We start from the raw sequence: 14,044 nt of genomic DNA, 5'->3' as shown, positions 1-14,044 counted from the left end.
CTGGCTGCTGTCAAGGGTGGACAGGATTGTTCTGTCTGCCACAGAGACCAAGGAGTTTAGTTTTGTGCCCACCACACCTACACACCGCATCCTGCCCAGCCTGTCCAGTTGTCCAGTGGTATTATATCCTTCTCTTTAACGCTACCTTCCCAACAAACTACAACTTAGAAAAGTAAACAGGCAACAACAGACTGGTGAAACCTGTGTAGCAGTTTATGAGGAACACAGCCTCCTCAGAAACTTAAGATGACGTGTCCGTTCTTTCTTGTGGATGTTGTCCGGGATATGAGCTGTTAGTATGTGGACGACGTTTTTTTGCTTAGAATGTTTGCTAACTTTAGTGGATTTGTTTCTTCTATTTTACCTTATCACCATCATCATCATGTCGGTTGTAAGAATTGTTCAAACTTTTGAGTTGGTGCTCGTTACCACCAGTGATGCCAGTGACGCAAAAGCGGCCGTGGCTCAAAGTGTAGAGACGGTCGTTCAGTAACCAGAAGGTCGGCTGTTTGATCCCCGCTCTCCCCAAGTCATGTGTCGTTGTGTCCTTGGGCAGGACACTTCACACACGTTGCCTCCACTGCTACTCACACTGGTGTATGAATGGTGCGAATGTTTGGTGGTGGTCGGAGGGGCTGTAGGAGCACACTGGCAGCCACGCTTCCCTCAGTCTGCCCCAGGGCAGCTGTGGCTACTAAAGTAGTTTACCGCCACCAGAGTGTGAATGTGTAAGTGCATGAATAATGTATCCATTCCATTGTAAAGCGTCTTTGAATGTCTAGAAAAGCGCTGTATAAATCTGATGCATTGTTATTATTATTAAAAAAAACATTTTTACAGTAATGACTATTCTAATGCATACCTGTGGATCAAATTAATAATAATAGATACTAATAATAATAATATGGTTCACAGCAAATTTAAACTTGGAGAAAGACCCACAAGGCTGTGTGACTGTATAAGTTCACCAAATTGAATCATTGTATTTATAAACAATATACAATATAAATTAGAATTTTGCCATGTTAAATATGTCAGACCAAAAAAGACTTTGGATGAGTGAATTCTGGAAAGACTGTTTTTCTTTAAATAAAAACAAGACCTCTCGTTTAGACCGGGGCTAGTAAGTTGTCACATTGCAATTTCCTTCCCCACCAGAGGGCGCAACGAAAAAAGTGGAATTCTAGTTTTCTTCGTATAAATGGTTAGGGGATGTGTACTGTCTGAGAAGAGTATAGCATATTGTGAGCCAGTAACCCAAAGTAAAATAATTCAACATTATATGTTTTGAAACGGGCGTCATACATAGACAAATTCTAGCACCAAATCATGTGGCCTCGTTAGACTCTAACGAGTCCACATGATTTGGTGCTCTAACGGTTAGAGGATAGATTTAGGCATCTTGTGATGCCTCAGTCACTTCCGTTTTAAGATAACTTTATACTAGAGCAAGTATTGGCCAACATGGTAGTTTGGGGCAACTTGTTTCAGTCATTTTGGGGTTTGTTGTCTCATATGCAAAGAATGGGCCAATAAAAAAAAAATGCACCTTTGGCAACTGTTTACGTATGCCAGAAAACAAACAGACAAAAAACAGGAGAACAATGATAATTTTGTCCTTGTTTTATTAGTTGCAATATCCAGTGTGACATCTTACCCCATATAGTGTGACAACCTACCCATTGGTGGGGCAATATGTCAGATATTCACTCCCTCTATTTGATGGCTTATAACTGCACTGACACAAAGTATGAAAATGACATTAATACAAAAATATACCTAAGACTGTGGTCTTTCATCTGGTATACATGTACAGAAATATATAAAAGTATAAAAAGTGATACAACTAGCCCTGATCTCCTTACCCCGTTTATGTTAAGTGAAATCTATAAACTCTTTTAAAAATAAAATTACATATATTATGCCAAAAAAGGTTGTCCTTACTTTTAATCAAAACAGAACCTTAATGCTTAAATGTCACGGTTAAAAATGCACTTCCAATGAAGTATTAGCAGAACGAGTTGTCAACTTTATGTTACGTGGGAATGTCGTGATCTGTTGAGTATAACTGATAAAATAACTAGTAATCGAATTTAGTTACTTTTATAATCAAGTGATGAATAAAGTAACTAAGTTAGGTTTTCAAGATAACTGTGGCAACACTGCTTGCTACAAGGTACCGTTGTAGTAGAGCGTAATATTGACGACCCAATATTGACGTGTGAGGAGGATTTTGGAGCAGGGGAGCAGTTAAAAATCATTTACTGAATGCAAAGTCGATAGCTTTACAAGTGTCAATAATATATGTATAATATATGTATAATAATTGTTTAATTTGTAAATTTATCATGAGAGCTTTTTATGACGGTTCCTCTCTGAGCTGCCGTAACCCCCTTTGCAGCATTGCGCACCGTCCTGTTCTTGTACACCATCATTGAGCTCCGTCTCCAAGGAAACAAAGGTCACCTCATACACAAGCTCTTGCATTTGTCACATGAATCTAAATTACAAGGTGTCCCCCCCCGAGACATGAAACTTGGGGCATGGGCTTGTATCTGTATTTTTAGAGGGGTGCTGAAATGTGTTTTTATTTGTGCCTCTAAGAGGAAAAGTTTTTTTAGCCCATGACCTCTCAGAAAAGGGATAGGCATCAATTTCTGTCCTGCACAGTGCAATCTACCGCACAGAGGTAATTATTCTCTCCAACTGTGTGTTCCTTATTGAGGTCAAAAGTTTACAGGTTTGGTCACAAACTGTTAGTCAAGAGTGAATGCAACAAAAATCCTCAGCCTGCTGAGACCATTCTCCATATTGGGAACACACCTTATTTGAGAGCTTTAGGAAAAACTGTAATGATTGTGCCTTTAAGCAAATTGAGATAACAGGTCAAATTCTAGAATTTCGGCAGCATGGTTGTGGGTCTCATTAAGTATTAAAGGCTGGTCCTCCTTCTTCGTTGAGATTATGACAAGGCAAATTGATGCATTTCCTCCCGCAGGAAAGACAAGTAGAAACTCCACTTTCACAGTGATTTTGACATTTAAATAAGTCGCCTGTCAATCTCCGTGCGGCTCCTTTTATCTATTTTTCATTTCCCGGCAGAGCAAAACAAGCCTGAATTCCACCAAACGAATGATCATTCACGCACAAAGTAGTAGCGAGTGAATGGAAACTCTCAACAGCTGTTGATGTCATGAGAATACACGATAACTCCAAGCACATGTGTTTACAGACCTGTGATATATGATCCAATATACTGTACCTGAGCTTGGAAATAGATTTCTTATTTTTAGATGAGGTCCTGTTCATTCCCCCTTGTCTTTTGATCGATACCATTTTTCCAGCAGCAAGGTTGTCCATTGTTACGGCACTTGTACTTAAGTGTACTTCTTTCCCGCTTTGATGTCCAATACTGTGTCCTCAGTTGCTATTATCATCTATCAAGGCTCAGGTCACTGCTTCTTTTTCGCTCTGTGTCTGATAGAGACAGGATGGATGCTAGTAGTTTCATGTCATTACCTGTTATTGCTGGTGGTAAAATAGAGGTGCTGTTATGAGGATGTGCACTCTGTTCTATAACACAATAGTTGTAAACCGATTGCTGCAGCAGAAATGGATCAACAATAACTGGGTCAATCACGAAAAAGTAGTAGAATAATGAAACTGAGGTTTTATTACAAAGGGTCAAATATTTACCTACATTCAGTAAAATAAGTGTCAAAACAAAAACGACATTGAATATGCATGATTTTGGCAGCTTACATTGTTTTATTGTCCAAAATAAGTTATTCAATAAATTGAGTTGTTTTGATCATGTATACGGAACATTTTGCATGTGATTCTGAATTTGCTGTCCACCCTGTCATTTCATGACATTTTCATTGATATTACTGCCAGCATTTTGTCTTCCTTCAATAGTGGTTGATATAGTGGCTAGTAGTTTCAGAGTAAATGTTTATGTTTTCTAATTGATTCGTATTATGTGTGTCATTGGATGTTGTCAAGGTTAACATGTCCACCCTGTAATAGTGAAATTGATATAAAACCTTTTGTAAATTCAATTTCTAACAAACTTTCCAAGTGAAGGTCCACCATGTGCTCTTTAAATGCCAGCATTGGCCAAGAATGTCCACTCTGTCATTGTCCACCCTGTCAACAAGTGTGCATATTTTGCTGTTTGCAATTACATTGTCAGTTTGAAGTTAATTTATATTTTAAAAAAATGTGTTGTGACCAATATGATTTTTAATAATCATAAAATCACAACAATGAATTTGAAGTTTAATGGAAAATAATGTCTTATTTAATTTTATGGGATGAAATGGGCACGTTTCAAAAGAGCCTTAAGGTGATATTGGCTCAATTTATATAGTTTTTACTAAACACAATTGTCACTTCTTGTCCACCACTGTTTTAGTTAGTTAGTTAGTTAGTTAGTTAGTCAGTTAGTTAGTTAGTTAGTCATTGCAAGGACCAAAATGGCACAGGCATGTTTCCAAATGTAGAAGGGTTAGCAAGCAGAAGAGAAGTGTTGAGGGTGTCATCCCAGTGACAAGCCATTAGTGCTGTCACTATCAACTCATTTTGTATCGATTCATTTATCGATCATTCAATCGATTAATCGACTCATCGGATTCATTTTAATTTTGTATTAAAGTGAAATGAAAAACAGATGTTTGCAAATGTCTTATTTTGATTAAACACAGAAGATAATCAGTCTCCTTTCATGAGGGACTACAGAAATCAGTGAACAATTACTGTTGATATGCTGAAATCAGAGGATTTGGACAATTTTAAATTACAAAATGGCTCCAAATGATTACTCGATTATTAAAATAGTTGTCATATATTACTTGTCGATTAATTGATTCATTTTGACAGCTCTTTAAGACATTATGTACCCAAAGAGGTAAAAATACTTCTAACTATGCATGTTTTTTTTTTTTTTGTGGACAACCATATAACACATTGTGAGCAGTCTCCACAACAAACTTTCATCAAGAAATTGAAGTTACAAGCATAGACTGGCAGCCGCTGCAAAGATAAATATCTTAATTATTCCAGCAGTCCTGAGGGAAGAAAGATACTCACATCCTAACTAGAAGCACTGCCTCTGGATAAGCTTATTCTGAAGGAGATCAAAGACAGGCTGTGATTGAACATGTTTTAAGTCAAACAAGGAACATGAATAAAACATGTCATATAAGTTGGATGTAGCCTGAAGAAGATAATTGAGTACGACTGGGTCGGCCGCACAATTACTTACAGGTCCGCTATTTGGGGTATGATCTTAAAATAAGTGTCACAAGGCAGATTCACAGAATGTGAGTGACAATGGGCAACAATTTCTTATGAACCTATTAAATTGTACTCCATTGTTGCTTCCTTTCTTTCTCCTCCCTGTCTGTTTCTGTCTTATTTACTCACTCAATATCTATTTAGCTGGATGATGGTCAAGGTCCAGTGCTGATGACCACCGTGGCAATGCCCGTGTTCAGCACCAAGAATGAGACGGTAAGTATCCGTGCATTAAGTTCATTATGACTCCCCTGGCAGGTTCCAACACATTGTGAAGTGCTGTTAGCTCTTTCTTTGACTGCCCTTTTTGAATGAATGGTTGATCTTACTGGTCTATTTAATATTTTTGTCAGCTTGTCAAGAAAATCGAAATTGAAACAATCCAGCATTTGTGTTGGGGGAAAAGCGCCAGTCAAATTAAGACCCTTACACCCTCAAGTCCCTGAGCATATTTTTCAAGTCCGCTCAAATAAGCACACTACCTGATTCTCCACCACACTGTACCAGCACGGTACACACATAAAGACAATCGGGTTCCCCAGACGGTAAGAAGTATTTTCCATAGCAAGTGTTCAGATACACTCGGGTAACATCGCGACATATCCGAGAATTTTGATTCTTCTTTGTTTTGGAAAGCTCACACGATCGGAGAACCTCGTTACGAAATGATGATGGAAGGAAGTGGTGGACCTAGCTTGAATATCACCTTGCATGAGCCGCCCCACAACCCCCTATTTAAAAAAAGTCTTCAAGTCTTCCTTAATGCATAATCGTCTTTATGTCCTTGTATCTGCTCCCCGTGTTGCATTAATCCAGAGTATTTCTACTCCTCCTCCTGTGTGCCTTCTAGAGAGGGTGACTCCACAAGGGGGCGCACATTTCCCAAACAAACGGCAATAATTGACACCATTACACTATCGAGCACCATTTGTCACCACGTGCAGCCGAGCCGCACTTTACGGTTACGCACATTCCCAAAACTACTAGTGATGACAATGTTAATGTACTAAGATGCCCATAATAATAATACTAATAATAATAATAATAATCCTAGTTTTGACAGCACGTTTTTAGGAATGGAATTGTAGATTACTTTCAAAGTGTGTTCTGTCAATAATCTTTTCAACTACTTCTCAAACATGAACTTTTTGTATTTCATTATGTGCTTTCAGCGGAACCATGGCATTTTACTTGGGGTGGTAGGAACAGATGTCCCTGTCTCAGAGCTACTCAAGACTATCCCTAAATACAAGGTATTAGATGCTATTATTGTTTTTCCAAATCCCCCGTACAATTATAGACTGCATGTGGATATGGACGAAGTAATTGGAATGGCAAACTGTGGCGAGGATGAAAATGAGTTTTTTTTTTAAATTAGGTTTGATACTTATTGTTATTGCCTTCTTGCTCCCATGCAGTAATTAAATAAATTATACAGCATGCACACCAGTGCTAATTGATACTTGTGGCTAATGTTGGATTTTGATGTATTATTTGTTTTTGTTCAAGCGGATCATATAATGAATGGATGGCTGTTCTTAAATAAAATACAGATTTTAACAAACTCACAAAACTTGATTTGCATGTAGGTTAATTAGCGTAGCAGATCAGAATCTTTTACCATCCAACGAGAGATTTACAAGAATGAGCTTTGACTGTAAGGATCATTGAACCATGCATGCATGTTTCCTTTCCACACACATACTGAACAATGCCTCCGAAATCTTTGCTTCCTTCTAGAAATCAACTCACTAGTATTACAATTAGGTACATGTATAAATATGCTTTATGTTAACCTGCTTTTTACACTGTTAGGGACTGGTGTTGGATTTAAATAGTTTATTAATGTTGCGATTTGGAGTGTGGAAGTACTCACAATTAAATGGAGGCTAATCTAATCATTTTCTCCACTTGTCTGTATATAAAAAAACACAAATCTTAGTCATTTATATTATTATTACAAAGAAATGATGTGCTAACATAATGCTAACGCAATGCTAACATATTTTGTTGCAGTGAGACCCTTTTTGACAGTCAGTCAAAACATGTTACTTGTATCTGTTTCTTGTATTTTCCTCTTAGTTGGGCATACACGGCTATGCCTTTGCAATCACCAACAACGGATACATTCTCACCCACCCAGATCTGCGGCCACTTGTAAGTACTAGTTGCTCATTGGGAGCGTACGCTAACGCAACATATTCCTTCTTTACGTTACGTCAATGTCAAATAAGATCTTTTTTTTTTTTGCTGTCACACAACAATGTCATTTGGCACAGAAACACAGTAAAAATTGTCATGCGTGACCCGCTCAGGTTAACGAGTACGCATGTTGATTTCAAGTTATGGACAAAAATAGACCGGATGGTTAAAATGTTCAATTTCGACAAAGTGTAGGATGATAAGTGATTTGTAGAACAATGTGCATCGTTAGCTAATTTGTTTCGGGAACTTGCAAAATTGGTCTAAAAATAACCCGGAGTTTTGCGCTTGAGCCATTTTGACTACGTAAAGACAAGATCTTTGGATTCAAATCAATATTCAATTTCAATCAAAAGAGAAATAATACCTTATAACAGAAGACAATGCTGTCATGGGATCCGTACACCGGCAAATATGGTAATCGTCAGTTCCGGAATCTCTTTATTTCTTTATGTCTATTTCTCCTTTTAATTTAATGTTGATCTCCTCGATGTCATCATTTCATGTGACATTTACTATAGATGACACGCCACGTAAGTCATTGACAAATGGTTTCCACTTTATGCTGTTTTAAGTGGGATGAAATTCAAATCAAATATGAGCACTGTTAAATTTGTAGATGATCTAAATTGTTCTTTCCAAAGCCCGTTTCCCACGCCCCACAATGTGCACACTGCATATTTGCGTGACTTATAAATACTGTACAATATGATAAAAGTGTTTGTGTTGCTTATGAATTACATTGAATGCAGAAAATACTGTGTTGAACCTTTAAAACTTTTTTGTCTTCTTTTTGTGGCCAAATGCATTTGAGATATAATATCCATGATAAAATATCAATAAGCATTTTTGTCACAGACAAATAACCCTTTTGATGGATACGAAGCTCTTAAATCAAATTTCCCATTGCGGTAAAATTATAATAACAAACGCCACCAATAGCAACAATAAAACAAACTTTGGATTGTAGGTTAAATGGAATCTTGAGGCTGATTTCATCTGTTGAGAGGTCAAACGAGCTGAGGACAGCTTTTAAAGGGTTAACATTTTGGATGACTTCTTTACCTGCGATTGGAATTTTCTTTCTAGTGGTCTTTCAAGGGTTTGGTTCAAAATCGTCTTTCTAAGATAATGGTTGCAATGAACCTTTGAAAGATGTATTTGCCAAAACTTTAAACCCATTTTTCTCCGAACCGCTGATTTCAACCCGGCAACATTAAAATTGCAGTACCACCATCAATCTTTGAGCTACTTCCATGTAATATATGTCATTTTAAAGGGAATTAAGTGTAGAATTAAAGTATATGAATATCTCAATGAGGACTTTTTTTTGTAATCCCATAAAAACCATTGAGCCATCACATTTGTGCTATGTAAATGAGGAGAGTGTGCTCCAGTCCTTCACTGTGAACATATAATGCCTGACTGATTATGATTAACGCCATTCTATTAATGGTGGAAGAGGAGTGCATGTGTAGCAGGAGGCTGATGGCCAAATTATCGGGATGCAGTAAAAATGGAGGTATAAGATGAGGAGGTGCAGAGGAGAAAACGGCGAGACAGACCGACAGATGGTTTAATAGTGGTCTAATTAAAGATGTTAATGAGTAATGCTAATGAGGGTTGGGAGGCTATCTTGGCTGATAGATGAACACGGACGAGACTTCCGAGTGCACGCATGCAGTGCTGATCCACAAAAACATGTTGACACACAGATGAGTGACAAATTGAAAGAGGATAAAACAACATAATGTGTCTTGGCAAGCTGTTGCCACACCAACTGACCAAGTGCATCAATTGATGGACAAACCTGAATCAAATAAAAACATACTATGGAAATTAAGGGTGTGAATTGCCTAGTACCTGGCGATTCGATTCGTATCAGTATTCATAGGTCACGATTCGATTCGATACCGATTAATCCCCATGCGAATCTATACATTGATTATTGCGATTTTTTTTAAACTCAAATTTTGAAAATACTAATCAGTAAACTTGTACATGTACACTGTAAGATTTGTATGAAAATGTATTTATTTATCAGAAAATTCAGGTTTATAACTGAGCCACTGCATTGAACAAACAGGTTGCAATCTGTTTCATGTTTGAACAGCACTGAAATCAAATATTATGGCTTAATGTTCCATTAATATTACATTCTTCCATGCTTAATGTGTGAATCCTAACCCTAAGTGAGACGTTTTGTTGAATATTCCCATAAAAAATTGATGTTTAAAAATCGATTCGGCCGCATATCGAATCGATTCGAGAATTGCGCGCTGTAATATCGCGATATATTGCCAAATCGTTTTTTTTTTAACACCCCTAATGTAAATTAACCCTTATTTTGACACAAATAGGAATTCATGCCATCACAACTTCTTCAGTATGCATATGTTTCTATGCGCATGTTTCCTGCCGGCTCAGTATGGCGACGGCAAAAAGCGACGAAAGCCAAACTACAGCAGTGTGGATCTGTCCGAGGTAGAATGGGAGGACAAGGACGACACGGTGAAACTCTTGTGGTAATTCAACACCGTTACGAAAGCGATGTTGGACACTCAGCACGGTCTTTGTGCTTATAGCTGAGGAACGCCATGGTCAACAGGAAGACGGGGACCTTCTCAATGGAAGTGAAAAGGAGTATCGACAAAGGGGTGAGCATCTCCCCCGTAATATGCAAACAAAAGCATTTTCTCAAAGTCCTGAATTGTATTTGAAAAGCAGAACTCAGCAGGGAAAGACCACTTTGCCAAGAGGTTATACAGCGATGTACAACACTGACTGGGGAATTTGTGTCTGATTTGGTTTGTTCTGCATGCACGAGTGTGTCTGCCTCAGTGTGTGAGCCCCTTATCTCCAACATGCACATGTTGCTGAATACGAGAGACAGCAGCCTGGCGTGTCTTTTGGAGAGACACACACACACACACACAGGTGTGTGTGTTGCCTCTGCATTGCACTTTGAAAGCTTTGTACTTTCAGCTGATTAATAAGCATTCAATATGCAAATGCGTATCTCCAAATACAGTATACACATTCAGGCACACAACACTCATTCATATTCACGATATTAATGCAGGAAACTTCATAGTGCAGCAACATTGTATGCCACATAGCAAATACTCCCATCACCACTAGATGGAGCCATGCTGCAGCCAATTCCATGAATTACTGAATGGCAGTTAGTGTTGTGAATATGAAAGCTGGCCACAACAGAGTGTATTATCCGTTTTGTTACAGAGGCGTGTACTGGTGTTGCAAAATGATTACTACTACACGGATATTCATGGTACTCCTTTCAGGTGAGAAACATTCAGACATTTATCTTTGCACAATGAAGATTAAAAAGACAAGTTATTTGTTTTATTGCTAGTCTTGGAGTTGCTCTTTCAAGGGGCCACGGCAAGTCCTTCTTCACAGGGAATGTCACTGTGGAAGAAGGTATGACATGCACAGTATTTTTTAAGCCATATAATTTCCATTGTATGCGTACATGATGTAAAAATTGTACGCACTTTTTCTTTTCAAATGTGTATTTTTTTTCCTTTATAAAATACGAACCAGGAAAAATCTATCTGGTATAGGGTTTCAAAGTGTGGTTAGGCTTTCAAAGTATAGTGTCACAATTTATAACAGTGGCTATAAAATTATAGGTGAAAGAATTCAGCTGTCAGAATGTGTTTGAAAGTAGGTTTAGTTTTTTTTTTAAGTAGGGTTTCAAGGAAAGTTATGCTTTCAACGTTGGGTTTCAAAGTACGTTTTCAAAGTTTTAGGGTTTCAAAAATGATTAGTGTTTCAAATTAGGGTTTCAAAGTAGGGTCACAATTTATAACAGCGGTTTAAAATATTGCTTAAACAATTCAGCTGTCAAAATGTGGGTCAGGGTTTCAAATTATTGTAGGGTTTCAAAGAAGGGTTGGGTTTCAAAGTACAGTTCCAAAGTAGGGTCATCATTTATAACAGTGGCTATAAAATTATTACTTAATTCAGCTGTCAGAATGTGGGTTAGGGTTTCAAAGTAGGGTTACAATTTATAACAGCATTAACTAATTACTTTATTGATTCGGTCATTTCATTTTCATATTTCAGTTGCCTTCTCTTTTCTCACTGAGATAATTATCTCTCATGCTGTAATGTGTACATCAGTGTTATAAAGACGTTGGTGTTACTGATTATAATTTGTGTTAATGCTCTTTGAACATAAAGCTCTACAAAGGTCGTCAAATATGTTGGCAAGTCATTCCTCACAATTTGCGTAAGTCATCATAGGTAGTAAAATTCCACTTCTCAGCTTGAAGTAGTAAATGTAACATGAAACCTCAAAATTAAACAGTATAATATTTCTTTAGTGGCTCTTTAGATGAGTTGACTGCGTCTTGATCGATGCTTATGTCAAACCACAGAGTCAAACTTCCATATCCAGCCTCATGCGTGTAAATATTCATGTCACGGTGGTCTCTTTGTAACTCCAAACATATCCATCATTGGGAGCGGTCTGAGCATGACTTGGCTCTTCCTGATCCAATCAGACTTGCCAAAACCAGACACAAAATACATTTTTCACACATGCAGCATGTATTTTGAAAGTGTAAGAATTTAACAGCTTCTCCGGCTTGAATTAATGCTTGTTCATACGATTTTTTTTTTCTTGCAGGCCTTCACGATTTAGAGCATCCTGATGTAGCCCTTGCAGATGAATGGTATGCGTACTTAAGCATTTTTTCAATCAGCATTTTGAAGGAAAATTAATTAAATCAGTGAGGGGATGATTGTTAACAGTGTTGTTGTCATTTTAAACTGTGATGGTTTTTTTTTTTTTACTTGTTTTTTTTTAAGTGCTGTCAAAATGTAATACAAACACTTTATTTAGCTTACAGGATGTAAAAGTAAAAAAGAAGAAGAAAATGACTAAATAAGTTACATCTTCTAAGGTTACTGATCCTGAATTATGATTTCAGTGTTAAGCAGAAATTCAGTAACCTGTTGTGACATTGCAACCAATTTTCTAGAAAAAGCTAAATCCCACTACAATAGTGGGTCATATATTTTGGGGCTTAGTTGTTTTTCTTGAAAATGTGATCCAAACTTTCCCGTATGGAAAAACTCTGTCATCATTTAGCACTATGTTTTTGTCCATTCTTTTATATATCTGTCTTCTTCAAACAGGACATACTGCAATACAGATGAGCACCCAGAGCACCGCTACATGACCCAGATAGAGGCAATCAAACTCTACCTCAGTGGACATGAACCCCAACTGCAATGTTTGTAAAATTCACCAACAATCCATCTTAATTCAACGAGTCTCTTTGTGGTACAGTATTTCACTGGTTAAAATTTGGCCCTGTTTTTTTTCTTGTAGGTGATAAGGAGTTGGTTCAAGAAGTGCTTTTTGATGCAGTAGTAACTGCCCCACTGGAAGCCTATTGGACCAGCTTGGTGCTCAATAAGTCTGAGTATGGCACACACACACAGTACGACGTGATGCTTGCTGTATTATGGTCTTACTTGAGACAGCATTTGTGAATCATTTTAAAACCTAGGAACTCTGACAAAGGAGTTGAGATTGCCTATCTTGGCACGAGGACCGGCCTGTCCAGAATCAACCTGTTTGTTGTACCTGACAAGCTTACTAACCAGTAAGTATGTCATCTCTGTATCTCGCTGTGATTCGTCTTTGGAAAAGTTTCTATTTAGTTACTTGATAAAATGAGGAAAGTCAACTTTTAGTCTGTCACTTCATTAAACCTGTCAAACAATGCATGGATCATCTCCGTCATTTCCGTCTGTCTCAAGAGACTTCCTGACTGCCGAGGACAAAGAAGGGGTGTTTAATGCCGATCACTTCCCCCTGTGGTACAAAAGGGCGGCGGAACAAGTTCCTGGGACCTTTGTCTACTCCCTGCCCTTCAACTCAGGTCAGTAAAGGAGAATGCTGCGATTTGTGTCTCTAAAGTATGGATGGTTCTCGCCGTGTAATATACAGCCATGGTGTATCAAACCAGGATTTGTGGAATTGGATTGAACACGCTAGCTGTTTTCTCATGTGCATGTGTCAATATTTAAGAAGATGCCAATGACAAATGAATTGACTAGATTCCCATTAACAATGTAACTTCTATCAAGACAGACAGAGGGGGGAGGGGGGAGCAAAGAGAGGATTTATTAGTATTGCAATTATTGACAAAAGTAAATTTCTCTTTTTATGTTTTTCATGTTGCGAATTACATTTCGTACTGTATAAAAGTCCTCCCCCCAAAAAAGGTCCAAGGTCCATATTTTGTATTTTTAGTACTCTCTCTTCTTGGGCTTTATTTTAGGGATGCACGATAATGCTATTTTAATACCAATGAACCACTCATTTAGAAAGTGCCGATGTCGATAACCGATAAGTAAGTTGATAATTGAATACAAATATACTTTTGAGTCCTACTATAAGTCTTACATGTTAAATACATTGAAACGTTGTGTAAAGCACCATGAAGTTGAATTTTATTGACATCTCTGCTTCAAAGACAACCAGTAACTAATTTTGAGTTTG

General features: G+C 37.7%; 1 protein-coding gene across 2 annotated transcripts in view; it reads left to right on the top strand.

The window, feature by feature from the left end:
- Positions 1 to 14,044, top strand: part of cacna2d3a (calcium channel, voltage-dependent, alpha 2/delta subunit 3a) — a 107,371-nt gene that overhangs the window by 59,133 nt on the left and 34,194 nt on the right. For both annotated transcript variants that reach the window (XM_086068362.1, XM_086068363.1), the window contains 12 exons: positions 5,443 to 5,514; positions 6,471 to 6,551; positions 7,381 to 7,455; positions 9,928 to 10,011; positions 10,086 to 10,157; positions 10,744 to 10,805; positions 10,877 to 10,944; positions 12,158 to 12,203; positions 12,670 to 12,767; positions 12,866 to 12,959; positions 13,047 to 13,142; positions 13,300 to 13,421. In XM_086068362.1, coding sequence (XP_085924488.1) covers positions 5,443 to 5,514; positions 6,471 to 6,551; positions 7,381 to 7,455; positions 9,928 to 10,011; positions 10,086 to 10,157; positions 10,744 to 10,805; positions 10,877 to 10,944; positions 12,158 to 12,203; positions 12,670 to 12,767; positions 12,866 to 12,959; positions 13,047 to 13,142; positions 13,300 to 13,421 — 970 coding nt within the window. The remainder of the gene's footprint in view (positions 1 to 5,442; positions 5,515 to 6,470; positions 6,552 to 7,380; positions 7,456 to 9,927; positions 10,012 to 10,085; positions 10,158 to 10,743; positions 10,806 to 10,876; positions 10,945 to 12,157; positions 12,204 to 12,669; positions 12,768 to 12,865; positions 12,960 to 13,046; positions 13,143 to 13,299; positions 13,422 to 14,044) is intronic.

This window comes from Leptonotus elevatus, chromosome 2, assembly GCF_054856555.1.
Source record: "Leptonotus elevatus isolate MCC_2025b chromosome 2, RoL_Lele_1.0, whole genome shotgun sequence".
NCBI lineage: Eukaryota > Metazoa > Chordata > Actinopteri > Syngnathiformes > Syngnathidae > Leptonotus > Leptonotus elevatus.
Note: the sequence above shows the minus strand (reverse complement) of the source record. Positions and strands in the feature narration are given on the sequence as shown.